The 24,740-nt window shown below is 43.6% G+C and overlaps 2 protein-coding genes across 2 annotated transcripts in view; one reads left to right on the forward strand and one right to left on the reverse strand.

Annotated features, from left to right (window-relative positions):
- DDX31 (DEAD-box helicase 31) overlaps positions 1–11,903 on the reverse strand; it is a 51,834-nt gene extending 39,931 nt beyond the window's left edge. Inside the window, 15 exon segments of the mRNA XM_075717139.1 lie at positions 76–252; positions 608–843; positions 1,595–1,701; positions 2,098–2,217; positions 3,041–3,105; positions 4,808–4,849; positions 6,322–6,366; positions 7,229–7,293; positions 7,888–7,958; positions 8,410–8,453; positions 8,922–8,997; positions 9,191–9,444; positions 11,259–11,333; positions 11,335–11,609; positions 11,612–11,903. Of these exon segments, the coding sequence (XP_075573254.1) occupies positions 76–252; positions 608–843; positions 1,595–1,701; positions 2,098–2,217; positions 3,041–3,105; positions 4,808–4,849; positions 6,322–6,366; positions 7,229–7,293; positions 7,888–7,958; positions 8,410–8,453; positions 8,922–8,997; positions 9,191–9,444; positions 11,259–11,333; positions 11,335–11,609; positions 11,612–11,903 (1,944 nt within the window).
- A 453-nt stretch (positions 11,904–12,356) lies between these two features.
- GTF3C4 (general transcription factor IIIC subunit 4) lies at positions 12,357–14,794 on the forward strand. Its single transcript, XM_075716810.1, has 2 exons — positions 12,357–12,371; positions 12,899–14,794. The coding sequence occupies exons 1-2, from the start codon at positions 12,357–12,359 to the stop codon at positions 14,792–14,794; spliced, it is 1,911 nt and encodes a 636-aa protein (XP_075572925.1).
- Positions 14,795–24,740: the final 9,946 nt, after the last annotated feature.

The following is a 24,740-nucleotide window of genomic DNA, read 5'->3' on the forward strand; positions in this document are numbered from 1 at the left end:
CCCAAAATAACCACATAATAAATCATAGGGAATAAGGAATAAAACTGTGTATCCTGACATTTTGAGAACGCTTACTTCCTGTTCCATGTTGCCATGCAGTCGTAGAAACTGTAAGTGTGCAGAGGAGACAGATGAACGTTCAGGTTGTTCCAACTGTAGCCCTCCTGAAAGGACTTTCAGGAAGAGCTCATAGTAGAATTCCACTTGTTCACAGCTGGAGAAAAAGATGATCATCTTGTGGTGTTTTTCAAACTGCAGGAAAAACAAGAAAACTGCACACAACCATTTCCACAGGCCTCTCCCAATCCCCTGATCACTGTAAGATCTAGGTGGCTTCCACTTCCAGAGGTATGATCACTGGGGAAAGGATTACAGAGTTGGACACCAAATACTGAGCCCGCAAAAGAAGTACGAGTACATGCTGCACAGGTATCTCACCGCCAGCACGAAACCACAACAGCACCTCAGGCGCCTTGTGGCTTCCTGTACGCTAGATGCACTTCAAAGCCCTAGATCTAATCCATGCTATTCTAGACAGAGTTAACAGACAAAGGAGTCGGAAAGGGCAAAGGGCTACTTAGTAATATAAATGCAAACAGAGTCTCACCTTGCATTTCTCAAGGACAAAAGCTGCTAACGTGACAAGCCTCAATTTGCTGGGGACCATCATGACATACTGCTTGAGCTTCTCTGGAACAGCAAAGTTTTCCTGCTCCATGCAGTTTGATGAACGACTGGCTTGTCTATCCGTTTGTGATGCTGGCTTGAGTGCCTTCTGGATTTCATCTGCTATGGAAATGCTGATGGGATCATTCAAACTGATATCGGCCAGCCGTGTTACTCCTAAACCACAGAAAATGAAAAACACATGAGGTCTAGTCTGGGGTGCTGCTGGGGAGGGAGATGATATAGTCACATAAAAAACCCAACTAATGCAATTGCAGTGAAAAGCAGTGAAGGGCAAGGAACTAAAGAGCCATGCCTCAGACACTGGCAGAACACCTCCACAAACTTCAGACTTTTCAGGGCTTAGCCAAGGCTTAGTTGCTGTGGACTCCACCAAAAGCATCACAAGACACTACTTCAGCCAACTGTACTATTTCACATTACATAAATGTCTTGACCAGATAGATAGCATTTGGCAGTCCTGTTTTTTAACTCTGTGTCTGTGAGGAAAAACAACAGATCATCACTCTATCAAGAGTGCAGGAGTCATGACGCCTGGCTCAACTCCTGCCTCAGCAACTGACTTCTTGTATGATACTGAGCAAATCACACAACAGCTGTCCTGTCATTAGCTCTTTGCCTTAATTCTGTATTTGTAAAGCAAACAAACAAACCAGTGCTTCTCAGGTTCACAGTGACTTTGCTCTGGAATTTGTGAAACACATGTAAGGACCATGTAAGTATGTACACTGACAGAAATTCCAGTAACAAAGGACAAGTGTCATAAACCCGAAGAAATCAATAGGCATTATTCAACTTCTGCAAAGGGCTTCAGATTGAGCTGTAATACAATCAAGACTCAACCAACTATTTTGCAGTTGCCTGTGCATTATTCAGCTAAAAGAGACACCATCTGCCTTTAATGTACCTTCCGTGAGGGTGGCTGAGAGCAGAACATTCTGACGTGTCTCTCTCTCGGCATTTAAAGCATTGAGTATCACAGCTACATCCTTCTCAAAGCCCAGGTCCAGGATCCTACAAAAACAGCAGAGGTGATGAAAGATGCTGTAGGAAGCAATGAGGAGAAAGTCTTAACGCTACATGAGCCAGTGAGGAATAGGGGAAGTGCTACAGCTGATCAGATCTTTGGCCCTTCTAGCTTCACATTCCATCTTCAACTTTTGCCAGGGTCAGATATGTCAGAAGACACCGAGAGAATCTCTGCAATGAGTAGTTGTACAATGATCTGTCCAAAGGGGACACTTCTTCCTAATCTCAGACATCTGGTGCTTGGCTGAGGCCACTGAGCATGAATGGTTTAGGATTGTGTGTATGCTCTCTGGTTTTTTTTTTTTTTTTTTAGATGCTTACTGAATTGTGATGCAGAGGGTATCATAATTATTTTCCATATCTAAACACTTGGAAGCTTACCTGTCTGCTTCATCAATAATCAGCCACTGAGTGCGACGGAAATGAATACATTCTGTGGACTTGATGTGATCAACTAGGCGACCAGGAGTTGAAATGAGGATATTTATCCCTTTACGCAATCTGTTTAGATTAAAAAACAAACAAAAACACGAAAAAGAAACAAGAAAAAAGAAAGGAAAAAAGAAAAGAAAAGAAAACATACGGGTTAGCAGTAACTCTGGAATAGGAACCCAGACTGAGGGACTGGAACCTACAGAGGAAAAAATCATGGCCATAGTAAAATTAGCAGGGACAGTACTTTCTCACCGATTAAAACTGAAATTTCTTGCACAGCTAAATTTTATCCTTGATCATTATCGCTACTCAGAGTCATATTCGGTGATAAGGACAGGGTGGAAAGAAATATTAATAATGTTAAAAAAAAAAATCTAAACCACCCAGGCTAGGTTTTCTTTTCTAATTGAGTACTCCTTTTACTGTCAAGAGTAAACTTCTTTTTGTGTATGCTTATATAGAGAGAAATGAAAATTCCATTTTGGATTACCAGCTTACTATTCAATTCTTGAAAAGGGAAAAGAAAGAGATTTTTAACACCAGGAAATCTCTTCTCCAGAAAGCAATTTCCCCCATAACAAAGACGGCAGACAGCACTCGGTGGTAAGCAAATACAGGTGTTTGTCAGAAGAGAAAAAAAGAAATACTGACACAAGAGATCATCTTCTCAGAAGGCTCATCAACATTTTAGAAACAGATCCAACTGGGGGAAGTGAATACTTCCTGCTGACCCAGTCACTGTGTCTGTGTAAGATCCAGGGGGATCATGGCTTGATCCAAACTCACAATCCTCTCTCCCAGTAAGAAAAGCACTCTAACGAAGAGTAACAGATAAAAACCCTACACACCAGAAGAACCCAAAATACAATTTAAGAAGTTGGCTTCCTACCTGGCTTTTTCCGATTTTCTCTTTTCTCCCCCCATTAGTACTCCAGGCACAATCCAGGCAAATGGCTACAGAAAAGAAAACCAAGACCAATATAGATTCTTCTTAATAAAAAGACAGAGCCTAATCCAAAAATTATGTTTCCTGGCAAAAAGAGAAAGGACTGGGGCTGACAGCAGCGTGCATCTGATTTGATCCAACAGATACAGTCCACATGCGCTCCCTTACCTACTGCTACGTATCAGTGGCATCTTTAGTTCTTGGCTTCCCACATAGTCTAAGAAGATAGAAATGCAATCTTTTTTGCACCACTTCCAATCACATAATAATATTTCTTTTCCTTCTCCCCATGTAGCCTAAATGTTCAAAGACAAGCTGCAACGCTATTTCTTCATCTTGCTTTAAGCAATATCTTCCTGTGGCCAAGGAAAATTTAAGAAAAACAGAGGACCTATAAAGTTTCTATATACATTACACAGACCTACATGCATGCAGTCACCATGTCTGTGAACATTAAATGTCAGTCTCATTGATACTGGCAGGAGTTTTTGCCACTTTAATGAGGTCCAATCCTTCACTGAATCCATTATTGCCCAATATTTACAGGGGCTTTGATTATCTTCAAAGCACAGTACTGCCATTGCCTCACTTGAGAGGAAATGCAGGAGAGAAGCAGAGCACAGCTTGTAAGGATGGCACAAATGTGTGACTGGTAAATAGGCTTAAGTTTGCACGGGTCACTGCTTGCCACAAATACTCCAACGAAATAGTTTTTACAAAAAAAGTTTATTTTTAAGGTCTAAAATAAGGAAAATGTCTAAGCAAGATCCAGGCAACATAACCTCAGCAGTGGGCATCAGAGTACTTGTGGCAGGAGCAGCTCAACTTGCCTTTTTGTCTCTCAGTAACTACATAACCGTATGACACCCTCCAGCTGTCCAGCCCTTCCAAGGTCCTAAATCTTCTGCTTTGGGTCACTATGACAGTTTACACTGGACTCAATGGTTAGCACACATTATATGTAATGAAGAAAAATTAAAGGGGGTCAATCCAGACTTCATCCTTTGAAGTACATCGAAAGTCCACTCATAACAACTTCTAATTACTATAGAAGAAGACGGAAGTACTTTAAACCTCAGCATGACACAACAAAATCTTACTTGGCAATTCCAGCACTAAAAAAGACTTGGAAAGTGCCTTATTATTTTCAGGAAAAAACAGACGAGGGAGTGGGAATATGGATCAGATAAACAACTGAGATACCTTCTAGCCCCACGGTAAAATACTCTGCCTTAATTAAATGGAAAACACTATCATGTAATGATTTTAAAAGCCTTCTAATTTCTCCAGCCATTCAACTGGCAAAGCAGTTCACCAAGTTCTACTCCCCATCTGAAACCCATCTGTCTAGTATTAGTTTCAGTAAAACAGTACTTGTCATTGTGAGAGCTTCCATTCATAACTCAGACTGAAACAATGGTAGGTACTTCTAAAAATAAAACATTGTGAAAATCAACTACGCTTGTTTATGAAAACATGTGCAACTAAGGTGCCATAATTAATCACTTAATTGTTCATGTAGTAGTTTAAAACATGCCACGGGGAAACCATGCACTTAAAGACAAACAGATTTATCTTTATGGACCATATATCTTGCCAGATGCTGGATTTCCTTAAACATCCAGTTGAATTCATGGGAACTGAAGTTGCTTAGCATCTTACAGCAAGAGGCTCAAGGAATAAGAAGAACACAGATCATTGAATTCTTACCTTAAGTAGTTTCTGCATCGTATCAAAACTTTGGAGCGCAAGCTATGGAAATCAACAAAAGAAAGTGAGCCCTGAAAAAGTCTCTGGAGTACAAAGATGGACTACAAGCCCCTTTGGCTCGAAAATCTGTAAGCTAATCAGTTATGTATATCATCAGAATTCTAAATATGTCCTTAGTTTTTCTTTTAGAAGCTGCTTATTGTTTTATTCTCTTGCATAATCCTCCTTTTATTCTATTTGGACCTGTTCAAAAACCTGTCTATTGGTTCAGCTCCACAAGCCAGCTCTCAGGACAACAGAGACTTCTGCTGACTTCTGTGAATGCCCAAGGGAGAAAACAAGCTGAAGCCACAGAAGGATTCTGCTCCACCAGAAGAGTAAAAGGGAAAATAGCACATTTTCTGGAAGAAAACCACTATGAAAAGGAAACACAGCGCAGAGGCAAGTTATCTTCTGGCAGTCAGGGCAGACCACATTATTCCCTCACCTGCCCCATGGAGTGATCATAGCTGTTGGGTTTCATGTGCTGTCCGACAGCCATTTCTGCTGTGACAATGAAGAAGACCGAGAAAGGCAATGATGCCACTCTGACTCATTCATGGAATGAGTATGCGAGCAGGGCTTAGTTATGGGAATAAAACTCTCTTAAATGCTCTGACTACACACGCTACATGCTATTATTTGCCAAGCTCTCAAGAAAGGCCACTGCTTCCAATACAAAGTAATACCAACTGTAATTACAAATTATCTTCATAAGTACTCGCAATGGCAGCCCTTTAAACAAGCTTACGAACAGTTTCCTACATGCTTAGTATTCACACAGCATCCTAGAGAGGCAGTAAGTTTGCTGCTGTAAAAATTTAAATAGCTTCAGAGCTTTCTCCTTTCACGGAACTAAGCTGAGATATTGCACTGCAGGTTGCGTGAAATATTGTGCCCCAAACTAGATACCTGCAATCAATTCTCCACATGGAAGTTATTATAATTTGACATACCAAAAAAAAAAACCCCAGGTTGACAACTTCCTCTGAAATTGCTTTTGCAATTGCAAATAATATAAATCAAATACAAGAGAGTTCAGTGGAGAAGCCAACTCTTGGAAGCCTCATCTTCAGCATTCACTTACGGCTTGGAAAAAGGTGCTTTAAAAATGAAATGTTTGCATAAACCTACACATTAGCAAAGCTGATTTCATTGGTTTTACTTACTCCTCTTGTGTGAGCTAGGCAAGCTTCTCCCTCCCATGCACTGAGCTAGAGAGTTTCTCCAGTCTTCACAATTATTTCCAACTGCATGAGGAAAACTTAGATTCCTTCTTTCTTACTTTGCTATCGCACTGAACAAAAATGACAACATGCAGCCGGAGAGCAAACACTCTTTCTGTGAGAGCAAAATCTGAGCAAAAGGACAGACATTTCCTAAGACAGTCCCTGGTGAACCCACATCTACACACTAAAAATCAGTGTTCAAACACTCAGATTCAGACAGAATCAGAAAGAAAAAAGGCCACCTACCTCTCTTGTTGGGACTAATATGAGTGCGTAAGGCCCATCACTGCGCTGCAAACAGAGAAGACAAGAGGTCCGCTAAGAAGAATGTAGCACTGACAAACAGAGCACTTCCACATCTAACTGCTATTATCCAAGAAGGCGAATTCTGAAGGGTTTTAGTACAAGTTTGTACACAACAGTTTGGGGTATTTTCCCCCCTCCCAGCTTTTAAAAAAAAATCAACAGTCTTTCAAATATCAATACTGCATTGCCTTCTCTTTCCTGCTTGGAAACCTGCTCACAGTCATACCCAACATTTTATTCCATACACATATTACTTCACTCTTGTATTTCCGAGTTGCAGAAATACTCTCATGTTTGATGCACAGCAACAATCCGTAGGTAGCAGCTGCAGAAAGTAACAATCCAGGATGGGCTGGAAACATTGCAACCCATAAGGAAAGTCAGGATGATCTCTTCCCATAAAATGCACAAGAGGTGGCAGATCTGCAGCAGCATTTTCCAGTCAACCAGATGATCCAAACTGGGAGCACTTATCAAATCTCACTCCATGTCAAAGATTAGAAACTTATTACTCCTAAAGACATGGCAGTAACCTTTGTTTTCAGTTCTCCCAGCTTCCAGACCATTGCCTCTTCTGCACTCTACCTTCTCCAAACTTGACAGTTTAGCCTATTTACAATTTAGCCTACTGCATGAAGTAATGGGGAATGTGTAACATGGTTCTTGAATCATCTGTATCTCAACAGTACAGGGGGATCACATAAGCCACATGCACAAATAAAGGGGAAGAGAGACTGCTTCACCTTTGTATCAAAAAGAGACAGTGATGATTACAAGATAAGAGCTGGATTTTATTTCTATTAATCTTAATATCAAAAGCAAATATACTTAATTCTGTTGCACCTACCTTTATTTTGGATTCCAATCCTTGCAAAGACTGTACAAGTGGAATCCCATAGGCAAGAGTTTTACCTTTTTAAAAGGGAGAAAATTGGAAGACCTTCCATCAAAAAATAAAATGTGGCAAAGACAGCACTCCAGAAAATTAAAGTACCATTCATCCTACCATTCTTAAACTGAGGCCAGAATCTGGAAAAGGTTTAATTAAGTAGAAAGTTTCCGGAACGAAGATTGACAGGCAATTCACCAAAGGGTTAAATTAAGAAACAGAGGTGGTGGTATCCCACTAAGATCTATCTAAATAAATATCCCCACCCACTCAAGGAAATGAGCCATCCAGACACAGGTTGCTGTAGAGCAAGCATGTAAGTTGGTATGGTAAGAGCATGTGGTGCTCGGCTCTGCTGGCCTCACAGATCTGCATCCCCAGCACGACCCTTGGAATAGGCCCACGTGCAACGGCTGGCAGCTGCACATCAACATTCAGCCCCACCACTGCATCGTTACAGAAGTTTGCACGGCATCTGTCTGGGTCATGGCAGTCCCACGCCAGGCTTCCCAGCCTGTCGCTTCTATGAGCTGTACTGGGAACGTGAGGTTTTGGTTCTCTATTTGGGATCCAGTTTAATATGCCCTAGGGAAGGAGACCAACAATTAAATACTGACCTGAACCAGTCTGAGATCTCACTAGAGCATCTTTGCCTTGCAGGAGCACAGGAATTGTTTGCTTCTGAACACTGCATAACAAACAAAACGGGTTAGAAAATATGAGTGCAACAGAGGATAGAATCCTAAGGTTTTAACATACAGTGACTGTGTCAAAACTGTTTACCCCGAATTCCACGCATTCATCTCTGCTGCGTAGCTACATCAGGAGAGGTGATTTCTAAGCAAAGTCACTAGATAGGCATCAGATGTGATAAATTGAAAAAAAGATGGTTTTATGATTCAAATACCAAATTAGAAGGCAGGACTCCAAGGTTCCACCTTCAGCTGTGACAAATGACTTGCTATATAACTTAGAAGTTATTTCTCATCCCAAATTTTGAAAGCAACAAACCCTATGGCAAACGGGACAGCTTAACAGGTACTGTAGTCTTCACAAACCAATTGCATACAATGAACCAATCATAGATGATTAGCTGTACAGGGTAGTGAAGTGCAAAGTTTTTATATGAATTTGCTTACCTGGTCATGCTACTTATCTTTAGGACAGTGTTTACTGTGGATATCTAGGGAGATAATAAAGAGCAGTAAACAGGTTTCATTGTCAAACTGTTCCTTTTGTTACTTTTTGTAGTACAAGATAGAGCAAAAACCTGAAGACTGATTCTGAACATTACTGGTCCAGGGCAACCGGACGTAAGAGCTGCCAGGTCCTCAAAATACTTCTTAGTTAATCAGACTTACACCACTGCCAGTATGTCATGAAATATTAGACTTGTTAAAATACTGCATTCCCAAATAGTTTTCTGTGGTTATGTGGTATTACAACTGCAAACAGCAAAAGGTGCTGGGACAGTGTGTTTGGGGATGGGTCAGGACACTGGCCAGCATGCTGAGCTAAGAGACTACAACAAAACCAGGCAAACTACTGGCAAGTCCAGGTCACCATGAATAAAGGTGCATCTCTCAGCTCTCTAACCTGCCCCCCACCCAAAAAAGCATGTTTCAAGGCACACAGCCTTCCTGCCACTCACCAGATGTGGATGGAGGTCCAACTGGCTAAAAGAATCTGTAGTGAAAATATTTTCTTGCACCTGCTGTACTGCTTTTCTGAGTTAGGGGAAACAAACCAAAGCAAAACAAAGCACATGGTATGGTTAAAAATTGTACAATAGTATTCTATGTAAACAGCAATGAAACTACACGTACCCAGCAATTGCTTTGCCCAAGCCAGGGCAAGAATTCAAGGCACTGAATTTCAAGGCATTGAAAGGGTTTTTTCCCTCCCATTTGTCTAAAATACCTGTGAATTTCTGGGATATCAGGGTTGTTTTTAAACAGGCTGGACGTCTTAATGAAAGGTTTGCTTTTCTGGCTTTCATTTTGGCTGTCAGTCAACTGCTTCTTAGGAAGAGATTTTTGCGATGAACTTCCCTTTTCCCTGACATCAGCTTCCGTAGCACATTTCTTGAAGGTGTTTATTGATGGCTTACGTTTACGTTTCAAAGGTGGGTTTCCATGTGGTGACTGGAGCTTTCTTTTCAGAGCATTAGACTGCTTTAATATTAACAAACAAACCAGACAGGAAGAATCCATTAATGACTGAGAATTAACAGCATGCTATCATGTTGAACACAAACATCAGCCCACAGATAGATCCCTTATTTTTGGAATCCCCTACCCCATGACTAAAGAAACTAAGTTTGATTTGTGCAGCTAGACAGTTCCTACTTTAACAGATTCACCACCATGCCTGAGACCTCTGAACACGACTGAAATGCAAATAGAAATCTAAAGTCATATACAGTGCTCATCTCCAAAGGATTTAATCTAGCTTCTCCAGTAACTGTGCAGAACACACTTTAAAAATCTCTCTCAAAAGCTCTGCAAATCTCATTACGTTAAAGCCATCCCTGTAGGCTTCCTTCTTTCTGTGGGCAGGAGGGATGGACGGTATTTCAACTTATGCTTCTGCCAACTTTCAGCATTTCTGAGCTCTTTATTTCTTCTTCTGCAGCAATCAGTTTATTTTACTTACAATCTTACAATCACCTTAAGAAAAACTTTTGCTCTCCTGATATACCTCCAGGAACAATGAAGAAGAAAATTAAACTTAACTCCCTTTTGTCCCCTAAGCCCTTCAGTGTCCCCCAGCCCTTTTTCAATGAACTTGTTTTTCCTGACACGATTGCAAAACTCCTGAAACGTGTGAAACGCCAGCACAATCTCGCCCCTCTTTTTCTCTCTCTTCCTCACTCCTAAACACACACGCTGATCTTCTTTGTCCACCTATGAACCATATTGTTTTCAAGCTTTATTACTTTTTTCGCTTGTTTCTTCACATTTTTGGCAACCAAACAAAACCCAACCTCCTCCCACCAACATTCACTATCAGAAAAACGATGGTGGTGGTGCCCTACCTCAAAGTACCTAATGTAATCAGGGTAAATCCTTGCAAACACTTAACTCTCACTTTTGCACAATATTTTTAAGAACAATTTAAAAATTAAGAATAGTACTTGAAACAACCCAGAATCACTGTAACAATAACTTTAAAATTGAAAACGCCTATTTAACCCATTCTTGTTCTCCTTTCCTCAAACTTGTGAGAGTAAAGCACCTATTCCTGCAGCTCACAGCATTCCCACAATTAGAAGTTTACTCTAAAATATAAGACTTCCACTCCCCGGCAGCATTTCAAAGCACCTCTAAGCGAGGCAAAGCCCGTAAGAGCGTTACGAGATCTTAGAGATCCTTTCCAACCTTAGTGATTCCTAGTTTTTACTTTCATTAAAAAATAATCCAGCCACCAAGCCAGGAAACATTAAATTATTACTCGACCCTTAATTGGTTTAGTGGTGGACTTGGTAGTGTTAGGTTAATGGTTGGACTGGATGATCTTCAAGGTCTTTTCCAACCTAAACCACCTGTGATTCTATGACTCTACACCCACAGCATCAGCACTCAGCCCCAGGAAGTCCACGGCCGCAGAGCAGCCCGCCAGCCGCCCACGTAAAGGGGCCAGCGGAGCTCGTACCCGCCGGTTCCCGCCCGCTCCCTGCCGAGCCTTCCCCCTCCGCAGCCGCCCCCCCGGGCGGCCGGGCCCGCCTCCCTGCCGAGCCACCAGGCCCCCGTGCAGCTCTCAACCCCGGCCCGGGGGGAAAAACCCAAAGGCTGGATTTTAGAAACTTTTCAGACGCCGACTCCCCGCCGCCCCGCTGACCACGGCTCCCCCAGGCCAGCCCCCAGCCGGTGCCCGCCCGCCCCGGGCCAGTGAGGGCCCGGCCCGCCACGGCCCCCCGGCTCCCGGCAGAGCGACGGCGGCGGCGGCAGGCCCGGCCCGGCCCCCAGCCTCCCCCGGCCGCACCTACCCGGCTTGGGGCGCCGGGGCCCCCCAGCGCCGAGCTGAGGTTGAGGAGCAGCGTCCTGCTCGCCGCCATGGCCCGGCCGCTTCCCGCAGGGCCCCGGGGCCGCCCCTCGGGCCGGGCCCAGCCCGCGGGGGCGGAGGGGAGGCGGACGGGGCGCTGAGGCGGCCTCCCCTCCACGGGAGCGGCCGTTCGCCCGGGGCCCCCGGCCGCCCCCGCCCCGCCGCGGGGGCTCGGCACGGCGCTGCCCGCAGCTCCGGGCCCGGGGGGCGGCGCAGGCGGCGGCGGGGCAGCCCCAGCCGGGGCGGCCGGGGGCTTCGGCGGCGGCGGCAGCGCATGCGCGGAGCGGCCCGTGAGCGGCGGTAAGATGGCGGCGGCGGAGCGCGGGGGCAGCCCCTCGCTGTCGGCGGGGGAGGAGGAGCCGCCGCTGGGGCTCGACTCCCTCGTCGAGGAGGCGGCGGCGGCGCCGAGCGCCGGGTTCCGGCTGACAGCGGTGCGGCGGGAGCCGGCGGTGCGGCTGCAGCACGGCGTCAGCGGCTTGGAGCCGCTGGCCTGGTCGGAGGACCACCGGGTGTCGGTGAGCACGGCCCGCAGCATCGCCGTCCTGGAGCAGCTCAGCGACGTCCACAGCGGCGGGCAGGAGATGGTCATCCACCGCACGGCCGTGCCCGCCCCCTCCGCCGCCTGCCTCCTCAAGGTGAGCCGCCCGGCACGGCACGGCACGGCACGGCACGGCACGCACAGGCGGGCACCGGCCGCCTCCCCCTCCGCAGGGCCCGGGGCCGCCACGCCGGGTCCCCCCGGGCGGTGGGGGAGCCCCCGGGGCCGCCTCCCCCCGGGGCCGCCCCTGCCCCGCATACAACTTAGAATCGTAGAATCGTTTAGGATAGAAAAGACCTTTAAGATCATCCAGTCCAACCGATAAACTTGCTGCCGTGCACGCTGTGTTGGATGCGTTGATGTATTTTAAAAGCATGAGGCGGGGACAGAAAAACACACGTAGCCCGGTAGCGTCAGGGTGCGATATGCTCGGGTGTCGAGAGGATTTTAGAGGTTCTAAAGTTTAGCTGTTTTTCTAAGAGTCCCTTGAGCTCCAGTACTTCGATGACAATTACTTCAGTAACATTTTAAGTACAAATCTTTCTTGGTTTGCTACCTAAGCTGAAAGATTTTTGCAGCAGGGACCGTCTTGGGCTTCAGGGGAGCATCTGACTTTTTATAGACCTTAGCACAGATGAGTAGCAAGTCTGGGTGGGTATCTTATATTAAATAAATAATTCTGTTGTTGCGGATCTGGATTTTTTTCCCAAAATAATGCTAAGAATATGGAATAACTTGAGTTGAAATACTGAGTGCTTTACACTTTGAATGTTATGCCAAGTACCTTTAAGTGCACGCTTGAGAGCAGGAGTATGAAAACAGGCTCTTTGGTTCAGCAAAAATTTGATAACTGAAAGTCAAAACTCTACAATTTCAGGCGAACAACAAAGTTTAAGGCTTTAAAAGTGAGGTTAATTAACCACTGGACCAGTGTAATATAGGTCGTGGTAGAGGATGCTCTATTTTAAGTGGGAATTAATTCCAGGAAAGTCTTCCTAAAAAAAAGTTCTACAATTGTTTTAAAAGCTCTTTTTGTTATCTTTCAGGTTGGTCCAAAAAAGGAGGTAGCAGAATGCAAGGAAAAGTTTGCAAGTTCAGCGGATCCAATGGTTAGTCAAACTTTCATGCTAGATCGAGTATTCAATCCCGAGGGGAAGTCGTTGCCGCCGATGCGAGGATTCAAGTATTCCAGCTGGTCACCGCTGGGCTGTGACGCGAATGGAAGGTGCCTGCTTGCAGCTTTAACCATGGACAATCGATTGACCATCCACGCAAACCTCAACAGACTACAGTGGGTGCAGCTGGTGGACCTGACAGAAATCTACGGGGAGCGTTTGTATGAAGCCAGTTACAAACTTTCTAAGGCTGACACTCCCAGGGGAGAGCTGGGAGACTTCTCTGAATTTCAGCGGCGGCACAGCATGCAGACTCCAGTGCGCATGGAGTGGTCGGGCATCTGCACCACTCAGCAGGTTAAACACAACAACGAATGCCGGGATGTCGGTAGCGTGCTCTTAGCAGTACTCTTTGAAAACGGTAACATTGCAGTTTGGCAGTTTCAGCTTCCGTTTCTGGGTAAGGAATCAATTACTTCTTGCAATACCATAGAGTCCGGAATAAATTCCCCGAGTGTGTTGTCTTGGTGGGAATATGAACATAACAACCGAAAGATGAGTGGACTTATCGTAGGGAGTGCTTTTGGACCGGTTAAGATCCTTCCTGTCAATCTAAAAGCAGTCAAAGGGTACTTTACGCTGAGACAACCCGTAGTCTTATGGCAAGAAATGGACCAGTTACCGGTGCATAGCATCAAATGTATTCCTCTTTACCACCCCTACCAGAAATGTAGCTGTAGCTTAGTCGTGGCTGCAAGAGGAGCTTATGTGTTCTGGTGTCTCCTGTTGATATCCAAAGCAGGTCTGAATGTCCATAATTCCCACGTGACAGGGCTTCATTCTTTGCCAATCGTATCTATGACTGCAGACAAACAGAACGGCACGGTATACACGTGCTCCAGTGACGGGAAGGTAAGGCAGCTGATTCCTATATTCACAGACGTTGCTTTAAAGTTTGAGCACCAGCTGATTAAGCTCTCGGAAGTGTTTGGCTCTGTCAGGACTCACGGAATAGCTGTTAGCCCATGTGGTGCATACTTAGCAGTTATTACGACGGAGGGCATGACTAACGGTCTTCACCCAGTTAACAAAAACTACCAAGTTCAGTTTGTAACCCTTAAGACTTTTGAGGAGGCAGCTGCGCAGCTCTTGGAATCTTCTGTCCAGAACCTTTTCCGGCAAGTGGACTTGACGGATCTTGTACGCTGGAAAATTTTGAAGCATAAGCATATTCCTCAGTTCTTACAGGAAGCACTGGATAAAAAGATTGAGAGCTGTGGTTCTACTTACTTCTGGCGGTTTAAGTTATTTCTCCTGAGGATTTTGTACCAGTCAATGCAGAAAGCTCCCTCAGAGGTCATGTGGAGACCTTCACACGAGGATGCAAAAATCTTGATATCGGATTCCCCTGGGATGGGCAGCACTGAAGATGACCAAGAAGAAGGAACTTCTAAACAAGCCAGCAAACAGAGCCTGTGTGACACAGGCAAAGGTATGGACATAGATGACACTGCAGATGATTCTCTTCCTCAGTCAAGTGACATAGGAGGCCGCGAGCCAATGGAAGAAAAGCTTCTTGAAATACAGGCACAAATTGAGGCAGTAGAAATGCACTTGACACGAGAACACATGAAACGGGTGTTGGGAGAAGTTTATCTACACACATGGATTACAGAAAACACCAGTATTCCCACCAGAGGAGTCTGTGACTTCTTAATGTCCGATGATGGCTATGATGACAGAACAGCACGAGTAAGTGCACCTCTATGCTCTGGGGATTTGGTGTTACAAGTGACTTCTTGCTCCCCCCTCCATATCCTTAAATGAAAATACAGCTTTGGGGGTGGGTAAGAGAACTGTAAACATGTCATCCCTGCCAGTCAGCTTCTATAGAGCACACAGCTTAAGGTGTCCTTCCTTGAAATTATCAAGTAGGAGGGAATGTAAATACAGATGTTGAAATTTGGGTCAGGTACAATATAGAGTAAGCATGCCTGTGTTTTTGCAGAACAAGGGAAAGGACCACGGTTATTCCGCTGCTCTTGGTGGGTTTAGAACATGTACTGATTGAGAGGGATGTTTGTTTTCATGGCTAAGCTTATTTAACCCATCATCTCTACAAAACTAAACTTAGGAGATGCTTCCTCTACTCAGTTCTGTCTGCAGTTCTAATTTTAAGAGTTGTAGTATCACTTCTTAAAGTATTTGTGATTGAAAGTACTGTGACTGTTCAGGTCTCGTCATTGCTCCATGAACCTTCAGTGGAAAGATCGGTTACAGAGGTTCAAAAAGTGATTGTGTTTTATGAGTTAAATCCCGTGATTCAGAACTTTATGCAGGACTTTCAATTAACCAAGCTGACTGAACGCCTTTGTTACAAGCATACATGGCCTGCACCTTCAGGCCCGCTTGCGTTTATTGAACTACCATAAAATAAGCATAACTGAATGCTTGGCCGTGATAGGAACTCTTCCCGAACTTGCAATACTCCCTACCAAAATAAAAGCATTAACTGCAAGGACAGTATCCTGACTATCGCAATGTGCAGAGTAAGCATTTGTGGCAGGAAATAAGTGATCAGTGAACCCCGGACTGGGCAATGAAGTTTTCTGAAACTTCAGAAATGTCAGACAAAGGAAGCTTCAGTGGGAACACTGCCATCAGCCTCCTGGCTCTTAAGACTTGCTGACAGGAATGCCTCAGATGGCTCTGTACCTCTTTGTATGAGCAGAGAACAGTTCCTTTCAGTACCCAAGTCCTTAAATCACTCAAACTCTGAAAGTCAACCTTTACATTACAGAAGGACAGAGGAAGGAAGCACATTTCCATTACTGATGTAGCGTGGTGTTCTCTCTGCTGGATTTAGAAGCAAGCAGGCCTCACAGTGTGGCCATCAGTAATTCACTAGGAAAGTATTCTGGCAGAGCTGCTGTGTGTTTCTAGCATCCAATGACTATGAATTGAAGGTTTGAGAGGTTGCTTTTCTTACCTCGTAAACAAGATTCTTTTTATAGTGATTAAAAGCTGACTTCCAAATTCTGTTTTATCGATTCAGTTTGCTGTCACATTTTAAAGGTCCTTTGGATGTGGTTTATATCTATTGAAACGTCAAAGACAAATTTGATCACATAAATGTTCTACTATAAACATTATGTATACTCTAAGATGACTGCTGAAGACATGCATCCAGGTAATTTCTGAACAGGATTATTTTTTTTTTTAGCATAGCCATTGTGATAGGCACGAGAAAGTGAAAGCATTGCTGTAACGGTCAGTGGCATCCTCTAAAGTGGTATGATACCAATTTCTTCAGTACTTTTTAAATTTGAAGTAGCTTTAACACTATTGCTCTTAAGTTACAGAAATCTATAGGAGGTGACAAAAAAATGAGAATAATACTTATCAATGTGTTGTATTTCTTAGGCTTTTATTTCTTTGAATTCAGTCAAGAGAATAGATCTTTGCATCCTGTATCATATTCTGAAATCACAATATCCTGAGAGATGTTTCCACCTTTCAGTAGGCAGCTGTCTTGCTGTAAACAATGCTGACTGCTGTGTATTCCCAGGTGCTGATTGGGCATATCTTAAAGAAAATGAACAAACAGACTTTTCCAGAGCACTGCAGCTTGTGTAAAGAGATCCTGCCATTCACTGATCGCAAACAGGCAGTCTGCTCCAATGGACATATTTGGCTCAGGTAATTGGTTCTTAAAGAGTTTCTGCCGTCCTCTGGATAATTTAAACATAGTTAAACCTAGAACACCTCTTACTGTTGGAGTAAAAAGTCATCAAGCATGTTACCCGTGCTGCAGTTGATTGCAATTTTTGTTGGCTGTTATCTGTCCTCTTCCACGAGAGAAAGAGAGAGGGCATTGTAGATTGGATTTGGTTCTCTTATCAGTACGCTGGTTTTAAAATAAAATGCTTTTGATTGTCTAATTTTTTTCTTCAAGCGGGGGGAGCTTGGAGGCGGGGAGAAAGTAGGCAAGGGAAAAATCAAGCGCAAGTCATGCTTTGGAACAGGACATTTAGGAGGGTTTGTTCTAGCATTTGAAAACAAAGTAAAGAGCCGCACTGAGAAGTCAGACAAGCTCTAGAACATCTAGAAAAGGAAGTCTTCCAACATGGATATATCAGGCACATGGTGATTGTCCCTGGAGACTTGGCAAGTCAGTAGTCTGTCACAAAGAAAAACCTTGGCCTAGCAGATATGTGCTAGTTTGGCTAAACAGTCATTGCCTTAAAGACACTGTGGTTCTTCCCCCGTGCAGTACCACTCAAGCTTTTTACCTCTTCTACTGTATGCTAAAATTTTTTGGGCCACGATGAAACTTTTTTCAACAGTATACTGATTTTTGGCCTTTTTCATTTTTGTGACCATCTGTAATTGGGTACACTTGTGAAGTTTCATTTATGTGAATTAATAATTTATTAATTTTTGTGTTTAATGCGGCTCGTTACTGCCATTACTCTCAGAAAGCAAAGTCTATTGGGAACAGAACCCAGCCTCCAGTCAGGGCATAGGAGCAGGTCGCAAAACAAAACAATAAAACCCCAAGCCTCTTGATGAAACTACTTGTCCTTTCACAGGTGCTTTCTAACCTACCAATCCTGTCAGAGTTTGGTATACAGGAGATGTTTGCTTCACGACAGCATTGCACGGCATCCAACCCCAGAAGGTAAACTGTTCCTGTGGCCAGAAGGGGCAGGATTATGTATTCTTCAGTTTTACCTGCAAAATTACTTGAATTAGTTTCACTGACTTTTCTCTTTTAGGCAGTTATCATGTGAAGTACCAGTACTCTGCATTTCACGCTGTCCTGTGGTTGTCCATGCATTAGTGGCATACGTGAATTACAAGATAGCGACTGCAGAAATTAATTTATAAATACTGCATTTTAATGAGAGCTGGGTAAACACATAATCTGTGCTGGAGTGCTACAACAGTTAGTTTATATTCAGGCTGAATATATTAGCATCCAGTTCTGCAAGAGCTGTAGGTCTTTGACATTCTATTTCAGTGCAAGCTGCATTGATCCAGCGCAGGTTAAGAAATAGCTGGCACCTTGCTGGCTTAGGTCCCAAACCTGCCATGAGAACATCATTCAGAGACAGTAATGGCAGGCTGTGGGGGCCAGTCAGCCTTTGCATTTTCAGAGCTTGAGGAAGGACAAGCTGTGCAAGAAAATTGTTTTCTTTCCAACTGGTAATTTTAAAAAAAAAAAAAATCATGGAGTACTCTTAACAGTTTGTCTCAAAGTGTAGGTGATACTTTTCCTCTCCCCATAAAACGTGGGTATTCCAGTCAGCACTGAGGATCAACTACAGAACTTAAAACCTCTGTAGAGAGAGGATGTAAACTTAATTTCCTTATATTGGAGAGGGACAAAGAAACAGAAACCAAGGACTGCATTATCCGAAGGATCTAATTTCAGTTAAGGAAATGCGATCGCTACATTTGTGGCATGGTGATCCTTTAAATTTTTTTCCTATATAGCTATTTAGATGAGGATGTAATGATACAGCATGGACTGTTTCACCTTAATTTTGTCCCCTGCTGAAGTGGGATTTAAACTGGCATTACTTGAAGTGTCAAACAGAAATGGAGTTGGATTCCTCTGAACTCTCAGTTAATCCTGCATGGTGAATATATACAAACTGTTTCAGGATTACTATTTAGTTTGTCCATCTCGGGTGTCATTCCTGTGTACATCTCTACCTCCAGCTTTAAACAACATGTTTTCTTGTTTGCAGATCCTGAATGGATCAAGAGGTTACTGCAAGGACCTTGCACGTTCTGTGATTCTCCTGTGTTCTAGCAAAAAGTTATGTGAAGATTGAAAGTATTTTCTCTACTGCATAAGCTCCCTTCAGTCTCGAAGGATATAGAGCACAGGAATACAGACTTTACTGGAGGGGGAAGACATTGTCCATGACCCTGTAAATAGAACATCAGAGGTTCTAGAAACTCCTGAAGTCCAGAGCCCGTTCCATGCTCCAGAAACAGGAGTACCTCTGGAAGAGCGCGTTTATAAAGTGGTTTGGAAATGCACCCCATTGAAGCATCAGCAGCTGGACACGCTTCCTTTCACTGAACAGGAACTGAAGTCTTAAGCACGCAGTGTGAACTGTCCTTTCTGCCCGACAACTGTGCGATTTTCCAAAAGCTAGGACGGGAACAGCGGAGCTGCCTCTTGAATGGTCTTGGTGGGTAGAGAAGGCTTCAGCTTGTAGTGCTCTCGTTTGCTTTTTAACAAGCACTGGCACTTGCTGCAGAATATTAAATGATCAAAATAATTTGTGACTCTAATTTCTTGCAGAGCGAAGCGTATGCCAGTTACAGCCATATGAAAGAAATTGGCCATTATATTAGTTCCACTTAAAGTCTAGCAGAATAACTGCCTCTTAACTGTTATAACAGTATTGCAGTCAGAAGGGTAATATTGGCTACCTGGGTCAAATAAAGATCAGTGAGAATAATTTTTAAATGTAATAATTATTAAACTAATAGCAATTAGGTTAAACACTAATATATATATAATTTCCAGTGCTCCTAAGACTCTTGCCCCACTTTCTTTTTCTGAACTAAGTTCTAACTGCTTCCTAGCTTTTGCCAATGTATATGCCTTTCGTTTCACCAACAGGAATCATCTTTTCCAGTGTAACTCAGTAACCAAGACCATTACAAATTTACCGTATTTCCAATTGAATTGAGAGTCTCTCTCATACAGAAACTGAGTTTTACAGAAGTTGACACACAATCACTCCCAGCTGACAGTTTCTCTTTTCATAATAACACAGTTTAAAAAAAAAAAAACCCAAACAAACCACCACCATGACTAAGATGTTAGAGGTAAAATTTCCACAGGTCATGGGGTCTGGTGAAGCTGTTCTTGTAAAACCCTGACTTTCTCATCAAGAGATTCATCAATACACCAATGATGTAGCATGGCTGAGCCCAGAAATTTATTCTGCCTTCCAACTGTCCTATCAGAAAAAAACATCTTTCTCTCTTTAGCTTCTAGTTCCTATGGGGAGCAGGAGAATCCTTTTCAACTTCCTATGCAGTGTTAGAGGAATAATACCTCCAAAATGTGTATGCTTATTTGGTACAGTTTGTCTCGTTAACTTAAATCCATGTTGTCAAATAATCCAAAGTTTATGTATTTACGTTCTTCAGAGTACCAATCTGGATGCTCAGATGTGTTGCCCTGTTTGTGATTCATGACACTTCCAATTGTGTGTGAAGTCCTCTATAGCTATTTGAGAAATCAAGGAGTTGCCCTGACAGTATCAGTCTCCAGCGATGCATGTGCGGATTGGTGCTTAAGCTTCCTTGATTTTAATGACTATGCATATTTTCTTAATGTTCCTTCACCTTTAGTAAGAGCAAATTTTTTTCAGCTAACATTAAAACAAGTCAGCTGTCCTTACTATTCAGTGTTTCATGCATTAAGCATGATAGTGCTTTGACTGAGAATAATATTAATATAGTAGACTAGAACAGCAGAAGCACATTCATCTGTAAAATAATTAGCCTTGTTTGTAAATATCCTTGGAAGTGATACCATAATTGTATTAAAGAAATGTTTAGTTTTTTATTGCTGTGCATTGAAAATTGAAATGACTTCACTGAGTCTGCAAAGAAAGAAAATGTCGATCGTGATAGCACCTAGTAAAACAAAGAGTAACCTCGATGCCTAATGTGTGCGTAGTTTGAGGCCAGGTACTGTACCTGGGGCAGCATTTATCTTCTTCCCAGCGCTGATGGGGTTTGGGGGGAACAGAACATCCGTTTCCAATATGAGCTGACCAGAAGGTTTAGTCATGGTGGCAGAGAAAATGTTTTAAGTGGAAGCTGCAAGTCCTTGTCCAGGCAGTCGTAACCAGTTCATCAGTGAGTAGGTGTTCAGATTCAGAAATTCACCTGGCTATGGAAAAGGTGAGAGAGCTCTCCAGAACCATGTATAAGTGCTTTTAAAAAAAAAGCACAAAGAACATGTCTTTGATACTGGCGTAGAAACCATAATAACCTGATCTACTGAAGTGTTTAGCTCTGGCTGACCAAAAGGTTCAGCATGGTATCATTAGATTAATTCCCGGTGATTACTTCTAGCAGTTCTCTTGAATTTCCCTGGATTGAGTTTTAATGCGTTAGACATGTAGAAGCTCTAGTACACCTAGCATTAATGTTGCAGCATTAATGTTTATTTTCCTTGTCTTTCAAGGCAGTAGATACTCAGTATACCATTGCCAGTTTATTTAACCTGATTTATGACTGCTGGGAGAATGGAATTTTAAAGCCAATGATGTCGGCTTTGTCTGCATGCCAGTGAAGATCCTTTAGCACAAAGCTTTCACTTCTCACCCTGACCCATTCACAACAGGTAAAGAGGTATTGTGATTTAATTTTTTTTTTTTTTTTAAACCATCACTGGTCCCTAAGTGTATTTTTAACTAGCATAGGCTTGAATAGTATAGCACACCTCAGACCAGTAACATTTAACCTCTGATGCTGATCTTACTGGATTTCTCTGCCCAGCTACCAGCTGAGACTTCCTTCAGGAAACCTTTTATCTGTCTTGGACTCATGACCTGCAGTTCTAGGAATGTGGAGGTTAGTCCTGTTCCTGTTGGAGTACTGTAACAACCTGCAGGGCTGCAGCAGCACCTTGATGCGTTATCCCTCACGTTGTCCTAATCAAAACCCTTGCTTTCATCCCCCGCAGGGAAGGCGAGTGGGTGAGGAAGGTACGAGCACCCGCTGCCAGATCCTCATGCTATTTTGCCATTAACAGAGCTGCCTTCTCAAACTAATACGTAGCGGAGCTATCCAATATTAAGGCCCAGTCTGTTTTGAGACACAAAGTGAGATATTCAAAGAATAAATCCTACAAAATCCAAGTTCGTCTCGCTAAGTTTTTCCCTAATTTTTGCACGATATCTCAACAAGCGAGTACTTTAAGGCTCTTCTCAACTGTTTTGCCATTTGGTGGTAAACGCTGTGGCTGTTTACGGTGCCTCATCTCCAGAGGACAAATAACGCTCCAGCAGAGAGACGAAGTGGTTATTGTAGTATTTGCTGTTGCGTCTGAGAATTAATAGCCAGAGATGCTGTGTTCTGTGGTTGAAGCTAATATGTCATTGTCCTTGATAAGTAGCTTCTGACAGCATTTAAGATTTACTACTAGGGCCGATAACAAGCGTTTATCCCTTCTCCGCTGGGATGAAGAAATCCAGGATAATCCAGATTTGGTGGATAAGCGGAACAGCTCTGGACTGTACAGCTTCTTAGTGCCTTGGTGCTAGATGCCATTGTTTGAACTAAGGTGAAAGTTTGGGGTTGTGAGGACTCTGTCTTGGGCCTCCAAACTACACCTCCTGCTCTGGAATTGGTGACAGTGGAACTCATTGCTGCCTTCTACCTTAATTCAGCTACGGATTGGGGACCTCATTATTCCATCATCCTTCCCTTCCGTATGTTCCCCCATCCTATAAATCCCATTGTATATTCCTAGAGAGGAAATACTATGGTTGCTAGTGCATACATACAGGCAATAAATATTTCCCTGATTTTCTTAAACTTACCGGGTTTTCCACTGGCTAATGTATCATCGGTGATTATGGGCAGCATAACACCATTTATTCTATCCTCATTAAGGGTTTCTTGACATAAAAGAACTGAATGCAAACATTTAGAGGCCTAGTTAAAGGCTAACAAATCACACCTGTGCTGTTATGCCCTAAACTAACATTTACAGGAGACTTGTTTGTACAAGTTTAATTTCTCAAATGCAGAGCCCACCCTTTATTCCTTGTCCACCGTTTCACAAACCGGGTAGCCTTGCAGGCACAACTGCTGGAGTCTCAGTTGCCACCTACAGGTACTGCAGCAGAGAGAAAAGGAGGAAGAGAGCCCGTCCCCGCTCCTCAGAGCCCTCGCCACGGAGCAGGTCGGGGTTAATCACTGAAGCTCTTGCTCTTCTGACAACGGCTAAACTTTGAGACGGATGTGCAAGGCCAGTTAGATGTGGCTACCAATAGCTCATCTTCATGGGGGCAGGACGGTGGCTGCAGGAAGAGGAAGGTGCCTCTTCATTCCCTCTAGCCTGCATGAGTGGAGCTGGGTACGTCAGCGAGGGGCCACCATGTGCCTGCTTCCTACTGTCGGTCACGATGAAGTGCTTGTTGGTATTTTATGACCTAATTCACGCTGTTCATTGAATTCTTTCTGGCAGTCACCTTGTAAGCGTGTAGTTAGTAGCAGTCCAATACTTAACATTATAATAAACTTCAAAATTTGTTACTGCAGAGCACTAGTTCATATTTTCGCAGCTAGAAGTAAGGGCCGTAGCAGTCTTGGCCTCAAAGTGTTGGTAGTCATGGCAAAAATCAGATTTATTGTAAGCATCTAAATTAACTGGAAGAAGATGTTTATGGGTTCTCAGTAAATAAAGGCGAAATGCTCAAAGTAGTTACCAATACTACATCCGCCCTCAGCCCCCTCTAGTATTCCCTTCTGGCTTTCTGTATCAGGCCTGTAAAGGCACAAATTACGCTGGTTATACTCCAGGCTTACATCGAAGTGGGTAGCGTTTATTCTTTAACCAGAACTGGTACAAATGTCTGTGTGGAGATGCCTGCTGGTTTACAGCTCCGCTGGTAAACACCAGGTTGGAAAGCAGCTTTTTCCCCCTCCATGTGGGTAAATGAGGACAGCTTGAGCTTGGCTCTATTCACCTGGAGTCCTGTCCTGCCCATCAAAGGTGCAGGAATCTTAACAAGATGGAGTCGAGCCCTCTCTTGGAAGTCTCAATCCAGGGTAGTTTCTCACAACTTGTAGAGTTGTATATACGGCAATGCCCACGGAGCTTTAGTTTTCACTTCTAACGGAGGTGGGCCTTGTATACATACTCTCACTTAAATTTCTGTCTGCGCTAATCTTGGCTGTACTCAGTTCTAACTCATACTTTACACTGGAGACGTTCCCAGACCCTTGGTGTCAGTTGGAATATTCTTATTCTGTCACTATTTTTTAATGCTGACTCAGTTTTTAGCACTCTTCACTCAAAAGACCTGGAACTCCTGCTGCTCTGTCGTGATCCGGGTAGCGACCTCAGGAGCGTCGAGTGTCACAGCTGCCTGTGGACGATTGTTTCCGTTGTTGCAATGCAGCCGGTACCCGGGGCACTTACTAGCGTTAACTACACTCCAGTTCAGGGCAGAAAGTGGAGTAATTCCCTGTGCTGTCCTAGGCTGCGGCTGAATTGACCCAAACATAAGTGTTGAGAGCACCTTCATCCCGGGAGGACTCGCGCGCTGCTGAGAGCCTACAGCAGGAGCTACAGGGCTGTGCCAGCCCTGCAGCGTTCTTACTTAACACAAAACTGGGTGGCCAGCCCTGAGAAGGGAAAACCCAAGAGCAATCCAAATGGAACTATTCAGAGGAGAGTTTAATTTACTTGCTCCGCTAATCTAGTTGATCTCTTGATGCTATTTTAATTCCATTCTGGGGTGTGAGTGTTAAGCTGGCCGACCATGCGGTTGCAAGGCTGAACAAAAAGCAAAGTTGAGTTTTAATCTTTAGTTTCTGGATTTTTCCTTCAACACTTAGTTCATGGGAGCGTCTGACAAAGTTGCTGTGAATATTGATGCTGTGTATATGGCACATTTTGTAAACGTGAAGCAAACCTGGATGAATGTTTTGTATACTGCGACAGTAGCATTGTAATCCTGCTCCTTTTTTATTCTAAATAAAGAAATAAAGTACT

Source organism: Pelecanus crispus, chromosome 9 (assembly GCF_030463565.1).
Source record: "Pelecanus crispus isolate bPelCri1 chromosome 9, bPelCri1.pri, whole genome shotgun sequence".
NCBI lineage: Eukaryota > Metazoa > Chordata > Aves > Pelecaniformes > Pelecanidae > Pelecanus > Pelecanus crispus.